The sequence below is a fragment of the Antrostomus carolinensis genome, unplaced genomic scaffold (assembly GCF_000700745.2).
Source record: "Antrostomus carolinensis isolate BGI_N321 unplaced genomic scaffold, ASM70074v2 scaffold1591, whole genome shotgun sequence".
In the NCBI taxonomy this organism is placed as follows: domain Eukaryota; kingdom Metazoa; phylum Chordata; class Aves; order Caprimulgiformes; family Caprimulgidae; genus Antrostomus; species Antrostomus carolinensis.
The window spans coordinates 9,992-30,437 of NW_010293232.1; the positions used below are offsets into that span (position 1 = coordinate 9,992).

Here is a 20,446-nt window from a genome sequence, read left to right on the forward strand (position 1 = left end):
AGCTTTTCAGCTTGGAAATTACAGCCTGGAGCATCACCTCTCCTCTTTCCCCAATAAACAGAAAAAGCTGAGACACCACCTTAGACAAGGCACCTAAATTTTATACTGCTGAAGTTCACTAAAATGAAATCCAGCCTTGGGGATGAGATTTAAACTTCACTATATTTTCTCCACAAGTAGTGAAAAAAGACTGAAATCTCCAGAGAACTACCCTGATGGAAATAATTTGAAAATTAAAAGCCTAATTTTGTTGGTCTGAATCGCCCTCTGGAGTCATCAGTGTCTTTGTAATGAGGAGACATGGAGCCTTATTTAGGTATGAATATCACCCTAAGCTTTGAAACACACACAACAGGTACAATAATAATAGCAGTAATAATTACAACACTTTATTCTTACAAAAAGCCTTCCATTAGTAGAACTCAAAAAGCTCTGAGGTGGTTATTAACCTCCTTTTGCCAACGGGGGAAACTGAGGCAAGCAGAGATTTCCAGCTTGCTCAAGGCTAACAAGCAGAGGAACTCAGCTTTGCTTCAAAAAACAACACTCTCCTCAAATTAATGAGCTATTTTTAACTGGTAAATTATTGGGGAGTTTAAAAATAGTGTTTAGGAATGTTTTCTTGAAATGTGTAAAAGCTAAAAAGGCAACACACAGAGGCCCACAGGAATTTCCAAGCCCAAGGAGACACAGCTCCTTCCAGCCTCACCTCTACAACTTTGGTGTGAGTGTAGGCACTGCTTTGTCTCAATCTCAGTACTCTAAACTAAATGGCATTTATTTTTATATAGCAAAAAGGAGTACTGACACGTTTTAAATAATAAAAGATCTAAGAACACCTTCATTTACACTTGACACTTAAATTTAAGAGACAACATTTACTTGAATGTTAACAAAACACAGAATGGACTTTAATAGCCACGTAAGTCAAAATAATCAAATTTTGTGTGCCAAAAACTAGAGATTCATCCTAAGTGACTTCCCAAACTCGTTTTGCAGTAGACACATCAGTAACTTTGATCCAAACAGATAGGCTTCACTACAAGACCACAGGCTGAAGTGACAGCTCTTTTGTTTTACATAAACAATACGAACTTGGTATAATTTAAAACATGATCCAGAGCCGTGGTTTCATACAATATGTCTAGCTCAAATGGCATAAACTAGCTGAACCCTAAAATATTTCCCAAAGGGGGATGCGGGGAAGGAGATCTGTGCTTTTTTATGTTGTTTAGCAACATGAAACACTTCATTACTATTTATATTCATTTATTTATTCCAGGTTACAGTAGTTACATTTCAAAATGTACAGGTTTAGGCAAAGAATACATTGTAAATACAATAAAAAACAATAGTAGTGTAACAACATTCTCTCTAAAATCATAAAGTGAACAAAACGTTATCAATGAACCCACTTTCCTTCATTTCACACAGTAAAGCTTTTGTGGTTTTTGTTTGGTTTGGGTTTGCTGTTGTTTTTTTTTTAAAACCATAATAGTAAAATTAAAACAACATGATCAAAGGAGTATCTGTTCTCAGACTGCATCATTTTAAATACATCACATCAAGAGAGATCTCAAAAATTCAAGTCTTGCAGATCAACATTCATTCTTTCAGGCTTTTTGATGACTAGATGGAAAATACCTTGGATTTGTTTTACTAAATTATATATAAAGATATAATAAAGTATTTTTCTTTCTGCATTAAGCAAAAGCACATGGAACATGGTTGTGTATTGAAAATATCAGCAAGTGGCATGAACTTTGTATCTCATGATAGGATTTATTTTCCCTGATGCCACCTAATGATCCATTAATTATGGAAGCAGATATATTAGCCAGATCTCTTCCCTAGTCGTACTTGCAAAAGTGTATTAGGAGGATTTTGGAAACCATCACACCCTACTCATACATGGCTATGACAGTTAAAAACAAACAAAAAATCCTATGTAAATACAATTTTCATTAGGAAAAGGCAGGCAAACATGCATCCCTTCAGAAAAAAAACATCACACTTCTGCAAGTACAAACTGCATCTTCCCATGGAAGGACTGGTACAGCCTGATGCAAAAATTTTGATGGCCCAGACCAAGCCCCTGCTCGGTCAGTCTATGAGATTTAACAGAGCACTTGAAATCACTTCTAACTTAATAATCCTATTTTCCATGTGCCTTCATTTTGCTGATCTAACACTAGGAGACTAAAAAAAATTTGTGAGAAAGACTGGTTTCTAGCTTCATGTTTTGCAAGGTACTGTCCATCTCTATCAATCAGCCTGAATATTTTAGCTTCTACAGTACAAATTACACAGCACATTTGTTCTAATGCTCCCAAATGTAACTGCAGTGGTCACAGTGCAGACCTGGACTATTTTAAAAACATCTACTCACACTGGCCTGTTTTACACACACTCATCAGGTAAAGACTCCTCTTAAAAGTCAGCTGAAGGATTGTCTGACCAAAATCTGCAGAATAAGTTCAATTTCTAAATGAGGTGAAATGCTAGCCCCATTGTAGCGAGTAGAAATTTTCTACTGGTTTTAATGGGGCCAGGATTTAATTACTTGATGCCCTTGAAATATTACTTTAAAAAAAAAAGAGATTTACAGTATGTGGATACAGGAAGAGACAAAAATATATTAACAAGAGAAATCAGTGATAATAAATACGTTTCCATTTGTAAAGTAACTGCCAAATATAATCCCGTTTCATTGAAGTTAAGATTGGTCACCCAGTCTTAACTCTAGCAGCTCAGATAAAATAACCTAATAATCCTGCAAAAAACACTAAAAGACACCGTGAACTTAAAAAAATAGAGATGTATATTTCTGCCTGAATTATTTTGCCCTAATACTGTTACAAAGAACACTGAAAAGCATTATATCTGAAAGGTTTAAGATTTTTTTCTTTTTTTTTCCCTGCTCAGGTTTGTTTTGTTTTGTTTTGTTTTTTGCAACAGAAACACCAGTTTCACTGTGTTTACTTGAATTTGTTTTGTGTTGCATATTAACTTATTTTATTTTTCTAAATAAAACATGAAAATTCTGATGTTTTATCAGAAGCATGTGAGGCAAAACCCCAAACCCTCAGATAAAACAATGTGTGAAGGGTGGAATTTCCTATAGACCTTTCTTACCAAACCCCACACGAGGGAGGGAAGCAGCACAAACGCCTGGGCAAGAACCTGCAGCAGTGTCTTGAGTCTCCAAAAACTAAAGCCCTTGCACTTCCAAGGACTCCTACATAAGGTCCAATTCTAAGAGCAGATCCTTTAATTTTTTTTATTTACTGAATTGTCAGTTTGATGTTTAGTGACATTTAAATTAAGCCTTTATATAAAGACTTATTTCTTTTGCACTTGCTAACAAAGTAGCTGTGTTTCACCTGCTATTAAATCCTGACTCTGTAGTCAGATGGGTGTTCAATTACTCCTGTGCAGAAACAGCTGCCACATTTGAAAACATATAATTCAATATTAAAAATGACAACATAGAAACTTGAATAAGCCAGTTGGGTTTAAACCAGCACTGTCTTCCTTGGAAGTACACCAGTTTACACCAGCTGATCTGCCTTGATGGATCTATTCTTTCAAAACCATAAGATAAGTAAAATTCTTTAAGGAAACTGGAATGTTTCTTTACTCCCGAAGTATAAAACCTAGGGTAATTAGAGAAACTCTAAATTATCATCTGTGATTCGCCACATCTGTGCAAAACTCCTACTGATTTCTCCTGTACTTGTTAAATTTTATGGTTTTGAAGTAATAACTTGAGATGTGAGCACTAAACATACATTCAAAATGTAACTCTGGGTTGGAAAGTAGAAAAGTTTCCCTCTGATAATCTTAAAAGAGTCTCAAATAAGGCCAGACTGCTTTAATGAAATATGGAATAGATGAGATCAAAATTTATGTTAAAATTTCAGCTGAAGAAATTTTAACTCCCAGAAAGTTTCTTGTCAAAGCCCTTTGAAACTAAGAGCTTATAACAGAAATCATGACAAACTTAACTGCAACCACGTAATATATCAAAAATATTTCCAGGAGGGGGGAGGGGGAAGAAATAAATCTGAAATTATGTATTAGGAATCTGTCAAAGAGATACCAAAGGCTGTCTCACACACATTTAAAATACAGGCTCATCACTAGCACTGGTATCTGAAGGTTTGTTTATTCAGTGCTCTGCATCTTTCTAATTCACAACACAAAGGGAGAAGAGAGATGCTCCTGTTCTAATTACACAGCCTGCCAAATGCTTCATCAGGTAGATTATACTATGGACAACAGAAAGGTGAGGTTCCCCTCTCAGCTCCTCGGAGAAACACACTTCTTCACTTGGAAAACAAGCTAATGGGCCAGACGTTCAACCGTGCAAACCAGCACACGCTTTTCACTTCACAGGAGCTCATTTCTGACAGGGGAGGATCTGGCTCTAGTTTTGAGGCAAGTGAAAAGAGCAGCCAAAACAAATAATATTTATCATTTACAACCACTGGCCTTGTACAGTTGTTCTTAGCACTAGGTAGTTTTTGCAGGGAAACTTAAGTTAAATCAGTATCTAATATGAACTATTCCCTCCGTCTTGTAGGTGCCTCGGAATAAGTTTACCTTAGAAAGAGCACAGCTTCAAAGTCTGCATGGACTGCTGTAATCCTCTACTTGTTCTTCCACACTCACAGCTGCTTGCATTGAAGAGAACGATCATCAATAACAGATAAAAATATCTGAAAGTTTTTAATTTTTGCCTGTAGTAACAAAAATTAGGTTTTTTTATCTATTAATACACTGAATAATTTAATTTTTTTAAATTTTTTTTTAAAGATTACCTAACCAAGACATTGAAAGTTGGCAGAAATTTCCCCGGCTACATCCCTAACAAAGTTATTATCCATTATTTATGAGATCAGTACATAAAGGTGTTTCAGTCTGAGAGATAAGTAAGTTCAACTGACCTCCTTACACAATTTGTTCCGAAATACCTAATTGCTCCATATATGCTATTTTATAAAAAAAAGGTTAAGGGCATGCTTACAGACATACTGAGTTAAGTGACTGTTTACACATTTAAAGAAACCTGTAACTGCTAAAAGTTGCTTCTGCATGCATGGGAAGACTTGTAAAGTTGTCATGCTTTAAAATATGCTGCTCTTATTGTCATAAAGGTATGTGCGTGTGTGTGTGTGTGTGTGTATATATATATATATAAAATATATGAACACCAGAAGGATCTCACTTTTTTCATATATATCAGCAAATAATCTTCCCTGAAGGATCTTAAATTTTAATGAGATGAGGGCAAGTTTATTAAATTGCCATCAAACATAAAATAATGCATTTAACTTTTACCTACAGTTAAGTTAAAAACACACACCATGTCAGACAAAGGAGTTTTCTTGCAAGTTCATATCAAAATATTCGTATCAAAATTATGCATGAAGGTGATCTGTAAAGAATTTATTCCAGTACTTAAAAATTATGTCCTGCATAGTCTTTCAAACTGTTACTCTGAAAATAACACAGCCCTCCAACATATATATATATATTTTTTTAATGAAGGCATCACATACTTAAACAAAAAAAGTAAGTGTGGCCAAGAATAAACATGTTAAAATAAACTGTTAAAACACCAGTGTTAATATTACATTGATAAGAAAAAGCATTCATTAAGCTCCTGTTACAGGTTTGAGCCAAACCCTATAAACTGAGGGAAAAACTCCCACTCACTTCAGGGAGGGAAAAAAAAACCAGAAAATCAGACTGACAGAAAATACAGTGGTTACTTCCAACAGGAAGAAAAGGAATTACACTAAAATAATGAGGGAAAAAAAAAAAGTTACTGTGATTTAAAAAGCTAAAGGAGATCTATAGTGTTCTCTTAAACTACCTATATGCAAAGACTTTCAATTTCTATTCTTAGAATTTTAATTTGAATGAGAAACTTTTAGCAAGTTCTAACCAATGATAAATAAATCTACATTTTTGGTAGCTACACAGAAATTACTTCACATGAAGAAAGGCCTTAACGGAGAGGTGACCAAAAAAATGCCTGTGTGTAGAGATAATAGTACGAATTAAATAGAGATTTCTAATATATAGTTTAAATTAATCCTACGTTTAACATCACAGTTTCAAGCCTGCCTATTCAAGATAACTATCAGTATTAAAAAAAAAAAAAAATCCATAAAATATCAAGTTATTGTATTGTATAAATGAAACTAATGCTCTGGCAATCCCCATCTCCAGTAAATAATGATTTCAGTGGCATCCAGACATGGTTTAGAAGAAGCTCTTGCTGTCTCAGCAACCCAGACCCTCAGACCACCAGAGTGTTTACTAACCTGACTGTCAAACCTCCCCTCTAAATTCCTGTGCCAAGGCTCAATCCATCCACCGACGGCTGCTTATCTTGGGGCTGACACAACTGTTTTTATTCCAGCATGGAGGCTGCGGTTTGGTCGTATACACAGAAGGAAGCAGCGGTGTTTTGTGCGCACAGGTCACGCACGCACAGGCAGTTGGGTGTGATTCATCTCACCTAACTTGAGCCCAAAGTTATCTGTTCTCAACTGTTTTTAAGGGAGGTTTAGACAACTCATGGAAGAGAAAGACGCTGCCAGGAGGCATCCTCTGTGGCTGCTCTTCTCTTCCCATTGACTCAGAAGGAGATCCACTGAACAGCAAACGAGACACCTAAAATTAGAGGAGATGACTTCCACCCAAACTGAACACACACACACACACACACATATATATATATATATATACATGTGCGTATTTGTGCACACAATATAAGACAGCTGCTTCCATAAATATGTCATGTGCAACGTACCAGTGCCATTAATAAAAAAAATCTGGACAAAAAATTAACTACTAAATGGAAGACAAAAAACCCCCGCCAAAACAGTTATGCACATTTGTTATATATAGCTAAATCTTTAGGGTAAGCTTATTTATTACTTCTGCCTAAAAAGGAAGAAGAAAAAAAAAAAACTAATGTGTGACATGTTCAAACTCCAAAACTTGGGAGTAAAGAGACACTTAATGAAATGTTACAGGTCTGTATCTAGTCTGATTCTTTACGGTACTTTAAATCTTTAAAATATAAAACTTATTTCCTTATATAAATGATTTAACATGCAAAAAGAGCACCTGGATTAATACTCTGTCTGCTCCTATTGCAGCAAACAGCTCTATTGATTTTGGGTTAACTAAACAAGGATTCAATTTTCCCCAAGTTTGGTGATGAAAACTTAGGGTGTTTCCCCCACACGCACCTTTAAAGTTGTGTGTGATGGCATATGCATGTGGGTATACTGTGGGTTTTTTAAAAACTACATATATATATTCTCTATAAATTAAAAAAAAAAAAAAAATGATACCATGGTAATAAAGCCCAAAAAAAGGAAAAAAAAAAAAACCAACCAACCAACCAAACATACACGAAGAGAAAAAGCAAACCTTGTTTTTAGCATAATTCAAAGTAACATCAAGATTGCAAAAAAAAAAAAAAAAAAAAAAAAAAAAAAAAAAAAAAACAATTTTTTTTTTTTTAAAGTTTATGATTGATTCAGATCAGGCTCTGCAATATTCCCATTGTCTGGAAAGACAGGTGGAAAATTGTTATTAAAAGTCGCTGGAAACTCTAGCGTAGCATCGACATTTTGACAGCCCACGTAAGAATTTAACGACTGCTGTGGAAGTACTTGGCTATCAGGCATCTGTATCAAAGCCCCTGACTGTGTGGTAGGGGGGATTCTTTGGCCAACTAGTTGAATTTTAGGTTCCCTGGGCTCCAGTTGTTGCTTGCTTTCTTCATCCGTGTCAAGATGGGTTAGTTTTTCTATCCACATGCGAAATTTCTCCTCTGTCTGCCTCTGCATCTCGGCAAAGCAGTTCATGGCCTCTTCCAGGACATTGCCTATGCAGTTCCTATCCCACACGGTGCCCCTGTCAAGCAATCCTGGAATTTCCCTGGTCGCTCCTCCAGATCCCCCAGCACGACTGAAGCCAGCTTGAAAAACATTGAGGCCATTTGATAAGACATCATTAAGTAAGAACATGATATTGTTTATTAAGGCATGTTAACTCAGGAAAACAAACTTTTCTAATTGTGTCCCTTGGATATGACACCGGGGGGAGGGGGGGGTGGAGGAATTAGCAAATATTAACAAACAGTATTACTGTTAAAAAAAAAAAAAAATAAAATAACATTTTACACTCACTGAAGTTATAATAGAAATTTTGGCATCAAAATTATTTTTCACAGAATCACAGAATGTTGGGGATTGGAAGGGACCTCCAAAGATCATCCAGTCCAATCCCCCTGCCGGAGCAGGAACCTTTTTGTTCTAGAATTTTCAGACAATTCTGTCATAAAGGTCTCTTTTTTCTAACAAATAAACCAAATTAATCCAATTCCCTCGCCATTTGTTCTAAATTCAACTGAAGGCATCAAAAGCATTTACAACAACATGTTTAGTTCCGTTAGGCTGAGATGCAAAAAAAAAACCACCCCAAAACCTACCATTTGACTGATAAACCTGAATAATTAGGCGTATTGTACTTACATACTTGGAACTCTTTTATAATGGACTGTTAAAACATGGTACACAAGATAACAGAGATAAAAGGCTGATATAGCGGGTTGCAGCATCTCAAGTAGCCGAGCCCAAAGCTCTCGGTTTAATTGTGTAAAACACACCCAACGCCAAGGAAGAGAACACACGACACAGACACGTACAAAAGTGAAACGATATGAGAATGCTCGGCTAGCACGGGAGGTGAAAGCGATCTCCGTGAGGGCTGATGGGCGCAGGGATAATCCACAGGGCACGTGGGAGGGATCAACCTCACACCAACAAGAAGCACGCGCCCGTTTCTAGTGTGACTTCTACCGAAGGCCAAAAAAAAAACCCCCACAAAACAAACCAGATGGGGGTATAGGTGGGAGGAAATTGTTCTCCTTCCACCCATCAAAAAAAGATGGTTAAAATGATCGGCTTTGGGATTATCAGGAAGAGCTTTAGCAGCAAGAAGAAAAGGCCATTCTCATTATCTTACTCTACATTATCAGTAAGAAAAGGCAGTGGTATCTCTATTTTTAAGTTTAGATTTCACTCAGGAATCCTCTAGGAAGCAATAAAACCCCAGGAAAACAAGGCTCTGTACCTGTTTGAGGAACAATAAACAATGTGTGCATGGTGTTGAACACACAAACGTTACCTAAGGGAAATCCAAAACAAGACAAGCATCACATTAAACTACACAAAGCAGCTGCAGAACCTGACCATTTAATATGTAAACGTGAAACTTGTGGGACCCCCTAGCTTAAGAATAATAGAAAATATCCTAAGAAAGAGGGAAATAATTGTACAACCTAAGCAAATATTTACTAATAAAAACATAAGGCACTAAATCTTTATTGGCATTTCACTGTGTACATGAAATTACCATATTACTTAAGCAACACATTCTTTTTAGGAGCTATTTAAATGAGGTATACATAAATCTTTCAGTAACAGCTAAACAAAGCCTAGGATTATTCTCTTATTTCTAAGCAGTAGCAATGGCACATACAGGGGGCCAAAAACCTTCTACTAAAAACTCTACTTTTTAGTCTTCTCTCCCATCTGTTTACCTGTCAGACAGGCTGGAAATTCAGCATTCAGGTCCTCTGCTCAAAACACAGCAACTATTTTATATTCCTCTGACAGCATTCTAACTAAAAGTAATTAAGTACAATGGTACATTTTCCTAAAATGTGGTTCCTTTTAAATATTCAATGTGTTTTTCCTCCCTGAAAAGAATATTCCTTCAGTTCGTATACACTTAGTATTGAACATCCAGTATGATTCTGTTTATCTGTCTTCAGTCAGAGATCTTATCCTATCATCAAGTAATTAAAATTCTGACTTCCACAGGTTTAAAATCAAACACTTCTAAGTAATCTTGAATAAGTTTTAATTGCAATTTAAACAAAAACTGCCAATGGTGATATGTGAGACAATCTAGCTGGGCTTTTAAAGTCAAGAATAAAATAGCATTGACAAAGTTGACAAAACTGTTTTGTAAACTGAAGAGACTATAAATTGAAATATATATTACCCAGCAATACTATTTTTAAAAGGTATAATTCATAGTACAGCTACAATTTACAGTAGCAGCAAATCAATGTTTCAAATGCTTCCCTTGCAGTTCTCATAACAAGTCTTATTCAATCTTTTCCTTACTGGTGGCCTTCAGTATAAAAAAAAACCCCAAGTCTAAAAATGCATATTTATTATATTAAAAATGCTAGCATTTATCTCATCTGTCCCTCTGCTATCTGTAAACTTACAGCTCTACAGTTTTTTTGAAGTCACACCAAGTTAAAAGGTGAAGAAACTTGTAATCAGAAAGGGGTCAGAATCCAAGACTCCTATCTTATTTTCAAGACAATACCTCCTGCAAAACAGCACCTAAGAAATACCCCAAAGCTCTCTCTTTGTGGGATCTATTACATACTATCCAAACAATGACCAAATTCAAAATGATTTCATTTAGGAAGTTCGACAAGATAACAATTTAAGAAGATATGCTGCATCTTCATGCTAATTAGCAATGGTAGATTCCTTTGTGTTGTTATGCTACCCGGCATTTCCAAATTGAGGTTTTTTACTGCAAATCACTCTTAACAGGTTTTTTCCCCTCCCTGTTCTTATATAATTCTCATTCTGAGTTACTTCAACCAAATTCATCCCTTGCAAGATGCTGCATCCAAGATCTACGCACAATTCTTAGGAGGAAGTAACCTAGCTGAGAGTCCCTCACACATACTGTGGTCCTCTTTTTTGAATTCTGCATATTAAAAATATATTTTATTCTTTTTTTCTTTTTTAACAGAGTTGCAACAGTTTTTTCAACAGCAATACTCAAACTTTTTAACAGTTTTCCTGAAAGCCTAAAACATGAGTCACTTCTATTTCAATTCAGATTTTTCTGAGTTGTAGAAAGCACAATGGTAGTGAAATGACAATATTTCCATATTGTATTTGAATTTTTAAAACCCTGTTCCTTCTTCCAAAGAAAGTGTTTACACAGAAATAAACACTGATTCCCAGACTTGCTCTCATGCCAATTTTATTCAGAATTAAATTGCATGATCAAATTTGAAACCACTTAAAGGAAAAACTTTCAACAGCAGCAAAACCTATTTCAGGACTCAAAGACCATCCTCTTCCATCTCAGGTGAATGCTATCTGCTGTTTGTTTAAGAATGGTAAAATCCTAAATGCCAACAGAGAGGCTCAGTCTTAGAGGATGAAAAGTTCCTCCTCATCTGCAATAATTCAAACATCATGGCATTCCCTGAATTAAAGAGCCCAAGCTGATGACTGCTCAGGTCAGTGGCAAGATTCTCAGTAGCAACCATGATGTTTAGATTGAATCTGTATTTTCAAGTATAAATTAACACCATATAATATATCCAGAATAACATATCGTATTTTGCTTAACTTCTACTTAGTTCACAATATCTGTACTGAAGTATTACCAGTAAGATCTCAACTCTCTTACTCTTCATCCTCTGTTGGGAAGAGAAAAAAGCCTGCCAGTATTTTAATCCACAAAATTGAGAACTGACTCTCTACTGAACAACCTGGGTGCACGCACAAAGTGAAGCTAATAACGCTACAGATGTTCATGGCATGATTATTATGTCTTTCACTGAACATTTTCCTTACCTTAACTAATTTAGCCAAACATATTTCAGAACCAGTCACGTGGATGGTTTGTAAAAAATAACTGCACTATTAAAATGGAAGAGGTTTAGTAACATGACTCAAAAGGCTACTACTGTGTTCTAAAATGTGGCACTTTAATTTTCAGACTACACACAAGCAAACTGTTTTCTGTAACGCTTGTTGATAGGAGGTTAAGACCCAGGGTATGTACAACCTTTGTACACAAAGGCCACATTAAATTAACTGTTACTAAAAACTGTAGAGCAGCTCTGTTGGCAAAGCAATTTTTCAGACAACAGACATTTGAAAATCGGTCCAGATAATAAACTACATTTGGACAGTAACCGTTACAGCTGGAGTGTCTAAATACAGTAAGACTAAGGGGAATACAGACTACCTGTAAAACTCTTCTGCATCAATGCGTACAGACTTTGAGAAAAGTAAAGGAAAAATGTTTTTTCATGCTTATGTCCTTCTGACAGGTGCACTGCAGTTTCTCGACACTCAGGTTCAAGAATCAAGTTAAACCTGAAGCTTTCTCTCAGCTTTTAACTGTTTGCAGAGGACACTCATGGCCTGAATTTCCAGTCATTCCAGCTCTTTGATAACCTGTATTATTTTCTAACTACCTGTTCATTCCCTAAATTTTAAGTATATTCACAGTGTAATGCTAAGTGCACTAAAATGGTTTTCTAGTCAAAAAAAAAAAATGTTAAGCACTTTGCCAGTTCCAAGAAGAGGGATCACAGATGGCATGTGAACCTACCACTGCGACAGAGAGCCGAGAGTCTTACTCAGACTCAGAGCTCTGCTGCATCTGTTAAGACCACAACGTTTCATGAACCCACAAGTAGCACAGGATGCATTTTTTTGGCCAACTTTATCCTTATCTCTACAGAGAATATTTTTCTCTTGTACTTGGAGACTTGTTTCCCACAAACCAAATCCGTTTCTGTTTAAAGGAAAACCACAATGTGGCAGGTACGCATCGCACCCAATTCCAAAAGGACAGCTCAAAAGTTTTAATCCCTTAAATGTAATTTTAGTATCAAGCGGATGGTAAGTGCTATGAAATAAAAATAAAGCTCATTGTTCCTCAGGATGGTTTTTGCACTCCCACATCTTGCATCGCAGGTAAAACTGGGCCTTGGTATAACCATCACTAAATGAAGTTCTTCCATGCACACTACAGTGGGACCTTTTCACTGCAAACATGGCCAGCTTCAGACTGAGAGCTCAAACACAGAAGAGCCTAGTGACACAGAAAAGTACCCCAGAGTGGTTTCAGATCTCTGCAGTGGAAGTCAGAAATTTAGGAAGATCTGAAAATACCATGTGTTGCCTTTCTGGGTCAAAAGGTACTTTTATGACTTAAAAAAAGAATGCAACTCGAGGGATTTATTTTGTGTGTTTTAGGTTTTTTTAGGCATAGGAAGGAACCTGTCCAAAAACTCAAATCAAATAGTCTTCTTTGACAGGCTTTAAACATGGCTTTAATTGCCCAAAGGGTAAATATGGTAAATAAAAAGGCATAAAACTATGAAAGCTACAAGTTTGACTACTCAATTAGTAAAAAAACATTCTAGAGCTCCATTAAAAGTTACACAATAATTATAGGAGGACTATGCCTTTCCCAGACTTTCTAATAATAAAAATTAACTTCCTTTGTGCAACCTGCTTCCTAGCAATATGTGGGAAAAATGCCAGTTCTCATGGTGACCGAATAATTCACCATAATCAAGTCAGTTAAACCAGTTATTTGTAAAATCTACCGCAAATATTTTAAATAATTCATTTAGCAAACATCAGTTCAGCAACTTCAGACTAATTATTGCAGTTTTCCTTTAAATGTTCTTGCCTTATGTAAGCTGATATTTATCTCCCAAAAAAAAAAAAAAAAAGAAAGAAAAGCTTCTAGCACAAGAGGCAAAAAGGCATGTAACCCAGTAAAAATTGGCAAGCCAAAAAGTTTATTTTTATGCGATTTTATTTTTGATTGCCACATGATGACGGTTCTACGGTATAATACGCTGCAAGAATAATTCACGCAAAATCCTGTCCACAGCACTTGGGCTAATAAAATAGCAAAGACTCAGCAGCTAAAAAAAAATCTGAAGACTTCATCTTTGTTTTGTTGAATCATGAGAAGGCCCCTATAATTTGCTGCCTCCAATCTTAACACGGATGTGTTAGAAAATGAAAAGTATAGAAACTACAGGTCCTTATGGCATAGGAAAATGGTAACAGCGTTGTCTAAAGGTTGAAAATTTAGGTGTGGATATAACTTGGGCACCTGCATAAACAGATTCATATTCATGTCCTAAAATAGGTGACCAGCTACAATCTGTGAGAGTTTACAATAAGGCTCAGTAGGTTTGTCATGCACTGAAACGTAGAGCTGAAAGCACAGCATAAGTGCAATAGTGAACAGGGCCTTCCTCTAACACGGGCAAGAGCTGTGCCGTGTTATTTCTAATACAGCTGCCGAGCTGTGGTCTTAATATATTAAAGCAAAGCTGGCCACTTATCTTAAGAATGTATTTATTAGATTATCACCACCTAATGGGATTTGACAGCACTGATAGGTGTTCATATAGGCTTACAAAGGAAAAGATCTGAAAATTTCAGAATTCAGAGATAAGTCTTTCCTCCCATTTACCATTTCTATGCTCTGCTGCTGTGCAAAAGTGCACTGAAACCTCAGAACTGATTTTAAAATTTGCCCGTGTCTCGTTAACGTACTGCAGTCTTCAAATTTACAGAGAGCTGCAGTTCTCCTGGTTTTTCTCAAGTGTCACTCATCTAATTTGTCATGACAGCTGAGAAACGATGTCAGATGAGTTACAGTTCAGTTTAAAAAACATCCTCTACCTGGTATCTCTGCAGTGATTGTCTTGCTGCTCCCTGAAACCTCTTCATCATCATCTGATGAACTCGTGCTCGAGTCACACGTCAGGTCACTATCACTGGTACTGCTGTCCTGCAGCAGGTTGTACTTCTTGCGAGCAGCCGCCTCCCGTTTCTGTCTTAAGAGCCTGATTCTTTCTTTGTGCTTTTGGCTTCGATGACCTTTTACCTTGGTAACTCGACCATTCTGTTTATCACTAGACTGTCGGTTTTTCTTGGCAGCCATTGTTGAAGTTTCACTTTCAGACCTGGATCGCCTGGATTTCCTCCCCACTGCAGCCCCAGACACCGCAGAAGGGTCTCCCTCTACAGCAGCTTCAGCTTGACAGGGCTCATTCTCTTCTGTGGAAGACAACGTATCTGAGTCAGCCAAATGCCCACTGGAAGAAGGGGAAAGCATGCAATGATTAGAAGAGTCACTCTCATAAACTCGACCACCCGTTGGCTTATCACTCTCTGTAGATGCTAGCTGAGACTCCGAGGAGTCTCGCCTCAGTTCCATCAGTAAGCAAGGCATGGAAGAGAGCACCGCAGAGTCTGCTGCAGCGGGCACGTCGTCTTTCTGAGCTTGTGTCTCCAGTTCTATAGGTCCATCTTCATCAGGAGCAGTCTCTTGCTTTTCAGAAGTCTTTGTTGGAACTTCCGAATCAACAAGTTCTTCTGCTTTTCCCACTGCCTCCATCTTCATTTCAGAACACCAAGGTCCTCCTGATCTCAAAGCATGGAACACACGGTCTGGAAGACTGGGTTAACCAGATCTGGACTTCAGCAATACAGCAGCCTGCACAAGAAGAGAATAGGAAGAATAATTTACCCAAACAACTCACTCATCCTGCTCCTCACAGTATTACCTAGTTAACTCATTGCTTTCAATTACAGACAGTATGGTTCAGTATCGTATGTGATCTCATTTCTATGTGACCTCATTTAGGTTCCTGCTCTGGCAGGGGGATTGGACTGGATGGTCTTTCAAGGTCCCTTCCAATCCCTGACATTCTGAGATTCTGTATTAGTTTTCTTCATTTGCTTTTTCCTAGTGAACTCATCCTGCTACACCAAACTATTCTTCCTTTTACACACTCATGAAAGATGCTACTGGAGTCATGTTAAATGTGGCTGACCTCACTAGAATAGGCAAAACAGGTCAGAAAATAATAAAAATATTTCTAAACTCTTACTTGATAAGATTTAATTCAATATATTATAAGGAACATATGCTCAGCTTCTTTACCTAGAAATCTAAACTTATTTTAATGGAAAATTTTAGCCCTTATGAACAATGCCAGCCTGAAAATTCTCAGACTTGGTAGTCATCTACCTGGACAGACCAGAATACAGTCCAGTTTCCATATCTACAACAAATCTATTTTCAGTTGCACAGGCCATCAACCTTGCAAAATTACAAGGTTTTTATGGTAATTTGCAAATTTACAGTACCAACGTGACACAGGAGAAATCCAGTTACTTTGAGCAGAAACTGAGCAGTTGCTGAATGTCACAGAGCAGAGCCTACAAACACCTTCCTTTCCCAGTGGAACCACTCTGCCAGGAGATCTCGCGTAACAAAGATGTATTTCCAAGAAGCACCATAAAGTGATACTAAATTGACCAGGTCACAGGACTTAAGATATCTACAGGCAAGGTCTTTAGGAACATTAGCTGTGTGTAACACGGGATTAAGTTCTCAGTGGAGAACCACCACGCTCGTGAGTCACATAATGACTTTTTAGGAGTATTTAATACACCATTCAAGTGATCTTTGAGTGTCTCCCATACAAGTCCTGTTGTATGAGAATCTATAGGCTGACCTAGTTTCTCTCAAATTTGCCAGGAAAACAGCATCAAATAGTATGGGCTGCAAGCAAGAAACACTATCCACCCACACCAGTATCCTACATTGTACTTCAAGTTATAATTTAATAAATGGCATTGCTTCAGTGCCAACACAAAAAAAACCCCAAGCTATTTATCCGATTGATAACTTGCACGTTATCAACCCAAAAGTACACGAAGCACCTTCAGGGGAATTTTTGGTTTAGAGATCACTATTTACCGTGTTGCCTTCATTATCCACACTCTGCCATCAATCTGATTTCACACTCGGAATTCAACCTAAACATCTTTTAATTACTGCATTCGCTTACAGATGAATGGAATTAAACAAATCGTTTGTAAGTGATAAATTTATAGCCCTTCAAAAAAAGTGCAGGCAGGAAAAAGCAGTGTTAAGACTTAACATACTGTGTTTTAAAAATGCATTTCTGCAGACAAAGGCAATTAGTACTTCAGCAGCCTGAGAAAGCACCGATGGGTCAGAGAGATTTTTCTGCACCCCGATAATCCTCCTGCAGTTTCCTGATCCATCCCAAGCTGCCTGTAACTGCACGTATATAATTGTATGCTGCTTCCCCCTCCCTCCATCTGCAGCATGGAATAAAGGTTCCTCCTCTGTTTCCAAAAGGTGCTGTGAAAAGCTCGAGTTGTCCTATCTGCCCTAAACCACTTTGAAACTTAATTTTTAAAGAATATTAAAACAGAGTGCATGCTTACTGCAGGCTTATGAATGAAATGAAAGAAATGCTGAATGGTGCAACAGAATGATGAAAATACTTATGGGAGAGAAACACCAGTTAAGAAAGCGAGCTTAGTTAAGGTCAGACATCACAAGAAAGATGGGGATGACAACTCTAGGTCTGCCAAATATGAAAAAAACAACCTCACCACAAACAATAAAACCAGCATTTTACTTTAAAAAAAACAAACCCTAACAAACAAACAACAAAAAACCACAAACCAAAATATTCTAAAATACGAGAACATATATATAATAAAAATGTTTGCCAGTACTTGCACTGAGTGAAACTCTCTGGAAAGCAACTTAAAAGAATTTCTGGAGATGGTAATTTAATGTAGGCAATAAATATCATGTAAGAACCAATTAATTTCCAAGGCCACAGCACAGCATCAAGAAACCCAGATACGATTACACAAATTCTGAGACATAAACACATCCCAATACTGTAATAAAACCCGTATTTCTACAAATTTCATCCACAAATCTACATTATCAAATAATTCTCCTATTATGAGGAGAAGTACATTACCTATTAGTAACAACCAACCAACCAACCATTACCTATTGGTTAACAACCACCTATTATTAGGTAAGTAAAACAAAGATTTGATGATCAAATGACTGGCCAAGAGTTATACACAGTGAGATATGTATTATACCTGCTAGTGCAACTCCCAGCTTTGCTCTGGCCATGCACTTTGAAAATAAAAATATCTCTTCCAAGACCTTTGAAATATACTTTCTGCTCATGCAAGGAAAAGTCTGGTAGCTCAAACACATATAGGAAGAATATTAACCTGGCTGAAAGAAATATATATAAAAATTCATACTAATAACTGCAGAACAGCTTCTCCACTGTTCATCCTTTTAGCCTGGGGATCACCAAGGATGGAGCTTGACACAAAGCTAAAGGGCAGCCAGAGTGAACTAGAGATTTTTTCTTTTTTTAAAGTGTTCTTCTTGGGAACATCATCTGCCTCACAGCTCCCAAAGGGACTATGAGAACACCTCTACTTGCCTTTCCACCCCTCTGGCCTATAAGCCAGAAAAAAATTATCTTTCAGCTAATCTTGCTAACAGTCTAACTTAATGACTTGAGAAGATTTTTTTTTAAGTAGGATCCTACTTTAAGTACACAAACCACATTGGTTTCATCCCTCACAGGGAGCACTGAATTACATTCTCAGTAATAATGCTGCACAGGGACTAGTAAATTCACAAAAGTGTATCTGGTTAACACTGATGTGTGTTTCTCTGTGTGTGTACAAGATGCTCTGACAACTTCCCAGGTCCCTTGAACTGGTTATTTTAAAAGTCAACAATTTTGAGTGGGGAAAAAAAGTCTTATCATGACTCAAACAGACTTTGCTGCAGGGAGGAATACAGACAGTTCAGGGGAAAATACCTACGCCAAGGAAAAAAAGGAAAGAAAAAAGGTACTGATTTAGTTCTACCTGAGAAATTTATAGATCAGAGAGGAAGACTATATTGCAAAACTCCCTTTCTTGCCACTGGCTTTTCCAGTAACAGTACTAGAAAAGACAACCTCAAGGTGATGCTAGAGAAAGACTAGTTCCTTACTTATTAAAGAACAACACAGCACTGAAAAATAAGCTGCGATGCTTACAGACACAGATGGATATTTAATCAGACATTGCTCAGAAATGTCATTCTCCTTTTTCTGATGCAGAGATACTGCTCTGATGATTTTAAAAAGCAATCCTGTAAAAACGTCTGTGCTACATTTTTCCAACAGAAATTATTTCATTTTCCAACCACATACAGAAAACACCAGTATGTAGAAGCCATTAAACATCCATCTGTAACTTTACCTGGGAAATACTTTCAAACTGTGGACTCATTTGTTAAAGGCACATAGCTTGTACACTATGAAGACTGCACTTTAGTGAGGAAATCTAGAAGGATTTTGAAGGTCAGACAAGAAGGCAGCCCAGCCAGTCTAACATCTCACTGCCATTCTCAGGGATGGGTTTTACCCCCTACTCTCTTGCCACCCACTCACGACTGCACAGTCACACTCCCTCCTTTGCACCAGAATTGGCTTGAACTTTCTTGGGTGGATTAACTTCACTGAGCCTGCAGAAAAAAAAGCCACACAAAATAAGTGACATTTTCTGCCAGAGTGGCAGGAAGATGAAGGAAGGGAGGGCAAGCAATAAGCCACTGCTAGGAAAAAATCAAATCTGATTAAAAACTACCTGGTCTCATCACACCTTGAACTCAAGTTCTGACTTGACACAGGAGAGGATACTGAGTGTTTCTTTCACAGCACTGTTTGCTCTGAGAAGAGATTTTTGAAGATTAAAAAAATTATTAAAAAGCAAAAAATTAAATTAAAACAGAGGTATTATCATTATATTATTAGCTTCTTAAACAACAACTATCATGGATTGTATGCTATTCAGTAATATATACTGCTGCACAAAGAGCTGTATCGAAGATGGCATGCATGCCCTTTATTAATCGATAACTGGCCACTCATATACCCTTCATAAATTTTTTTGTTCTGTTCACTCTCAGTAGTTGTTCTTTATAATCATATATTCTGCCATGTCAGAAGGAAATGAGTTTCACCTAAACAAAGGATAAGGCCTGAAATACTCAATAAACACCATGAAACCCTAACCTTAATCGTACATTATCATTTTAGGTGTTATTGACCTGACCCATGATAAGGAATGCCCAGCTTTGTATAAAGCAAACCATCTCTTCTTCTCAGCAGCTGTGGATATGAGAGATTCTTACTTCACAAGCACTAAATTTTTCATAGTAGCTTGTTGTTATAAGTCACTTTAGTTTATTACTGACACATTTCCTCTTATTCAGAGTCGAACAGACCATTTCTTTCCCTGGTTAACAACCATAACACCTTCTTGTGCCAGCTCTAGCAATTGTTTAAATTAAAAAACTATCTAGCAAAACATCCTTTTTTAATGCCACTTTAGCACTGAAAAGTGAACAACCTACCTCCTCGCACCACTAACCATTCATTCACAAGCTCTAATTTAAAAAAATGATAAATTATACCTCCATTTTTGCAGAAAATAACACCAACTATGCTCTTTAAGCTTTTGTGACCACGTAAATGAAAATTTAAACTGCGCTGTGGCACAGGAGTTACTTGTTCAGAACGCACAGCTTACTACAGAGATCCTCCCAAAGCCTCTACTGCCTCACAGCTCCAGTGTCACAGAAATGTTTACATCTAAATCGGAATATGTTTTCA

General features: G+C 37.0%; 1 protein-coding gene across 1 annotated transcript in view; it reads right to left on the minus strand.

Annotated features, from left to right (window-relative positions):
• ARK2N (arkadia (RNF111) N-terminal like PKA signaling regulator 2N) overlaps positions 1-15,406 on the minus strand; it is a gene marked incomplete at its 3' end in the record, with an annotated part of 24,279 nt that extends 8,873 nt beyond the window's left edge. The window contains exon 1 of the mRNA XM_029087260.1: positions 14,589-15,406. Coding sequence (XP_028943093.1) covers positions 14,589-15,312 — 724 coding nt within the window. The remainder of the gene's footprint in view (positions 1-14,588) is intronic.
• Between the last annotated feature and the right edge of the window lie 5,040 nt (positions 15,407-20,446).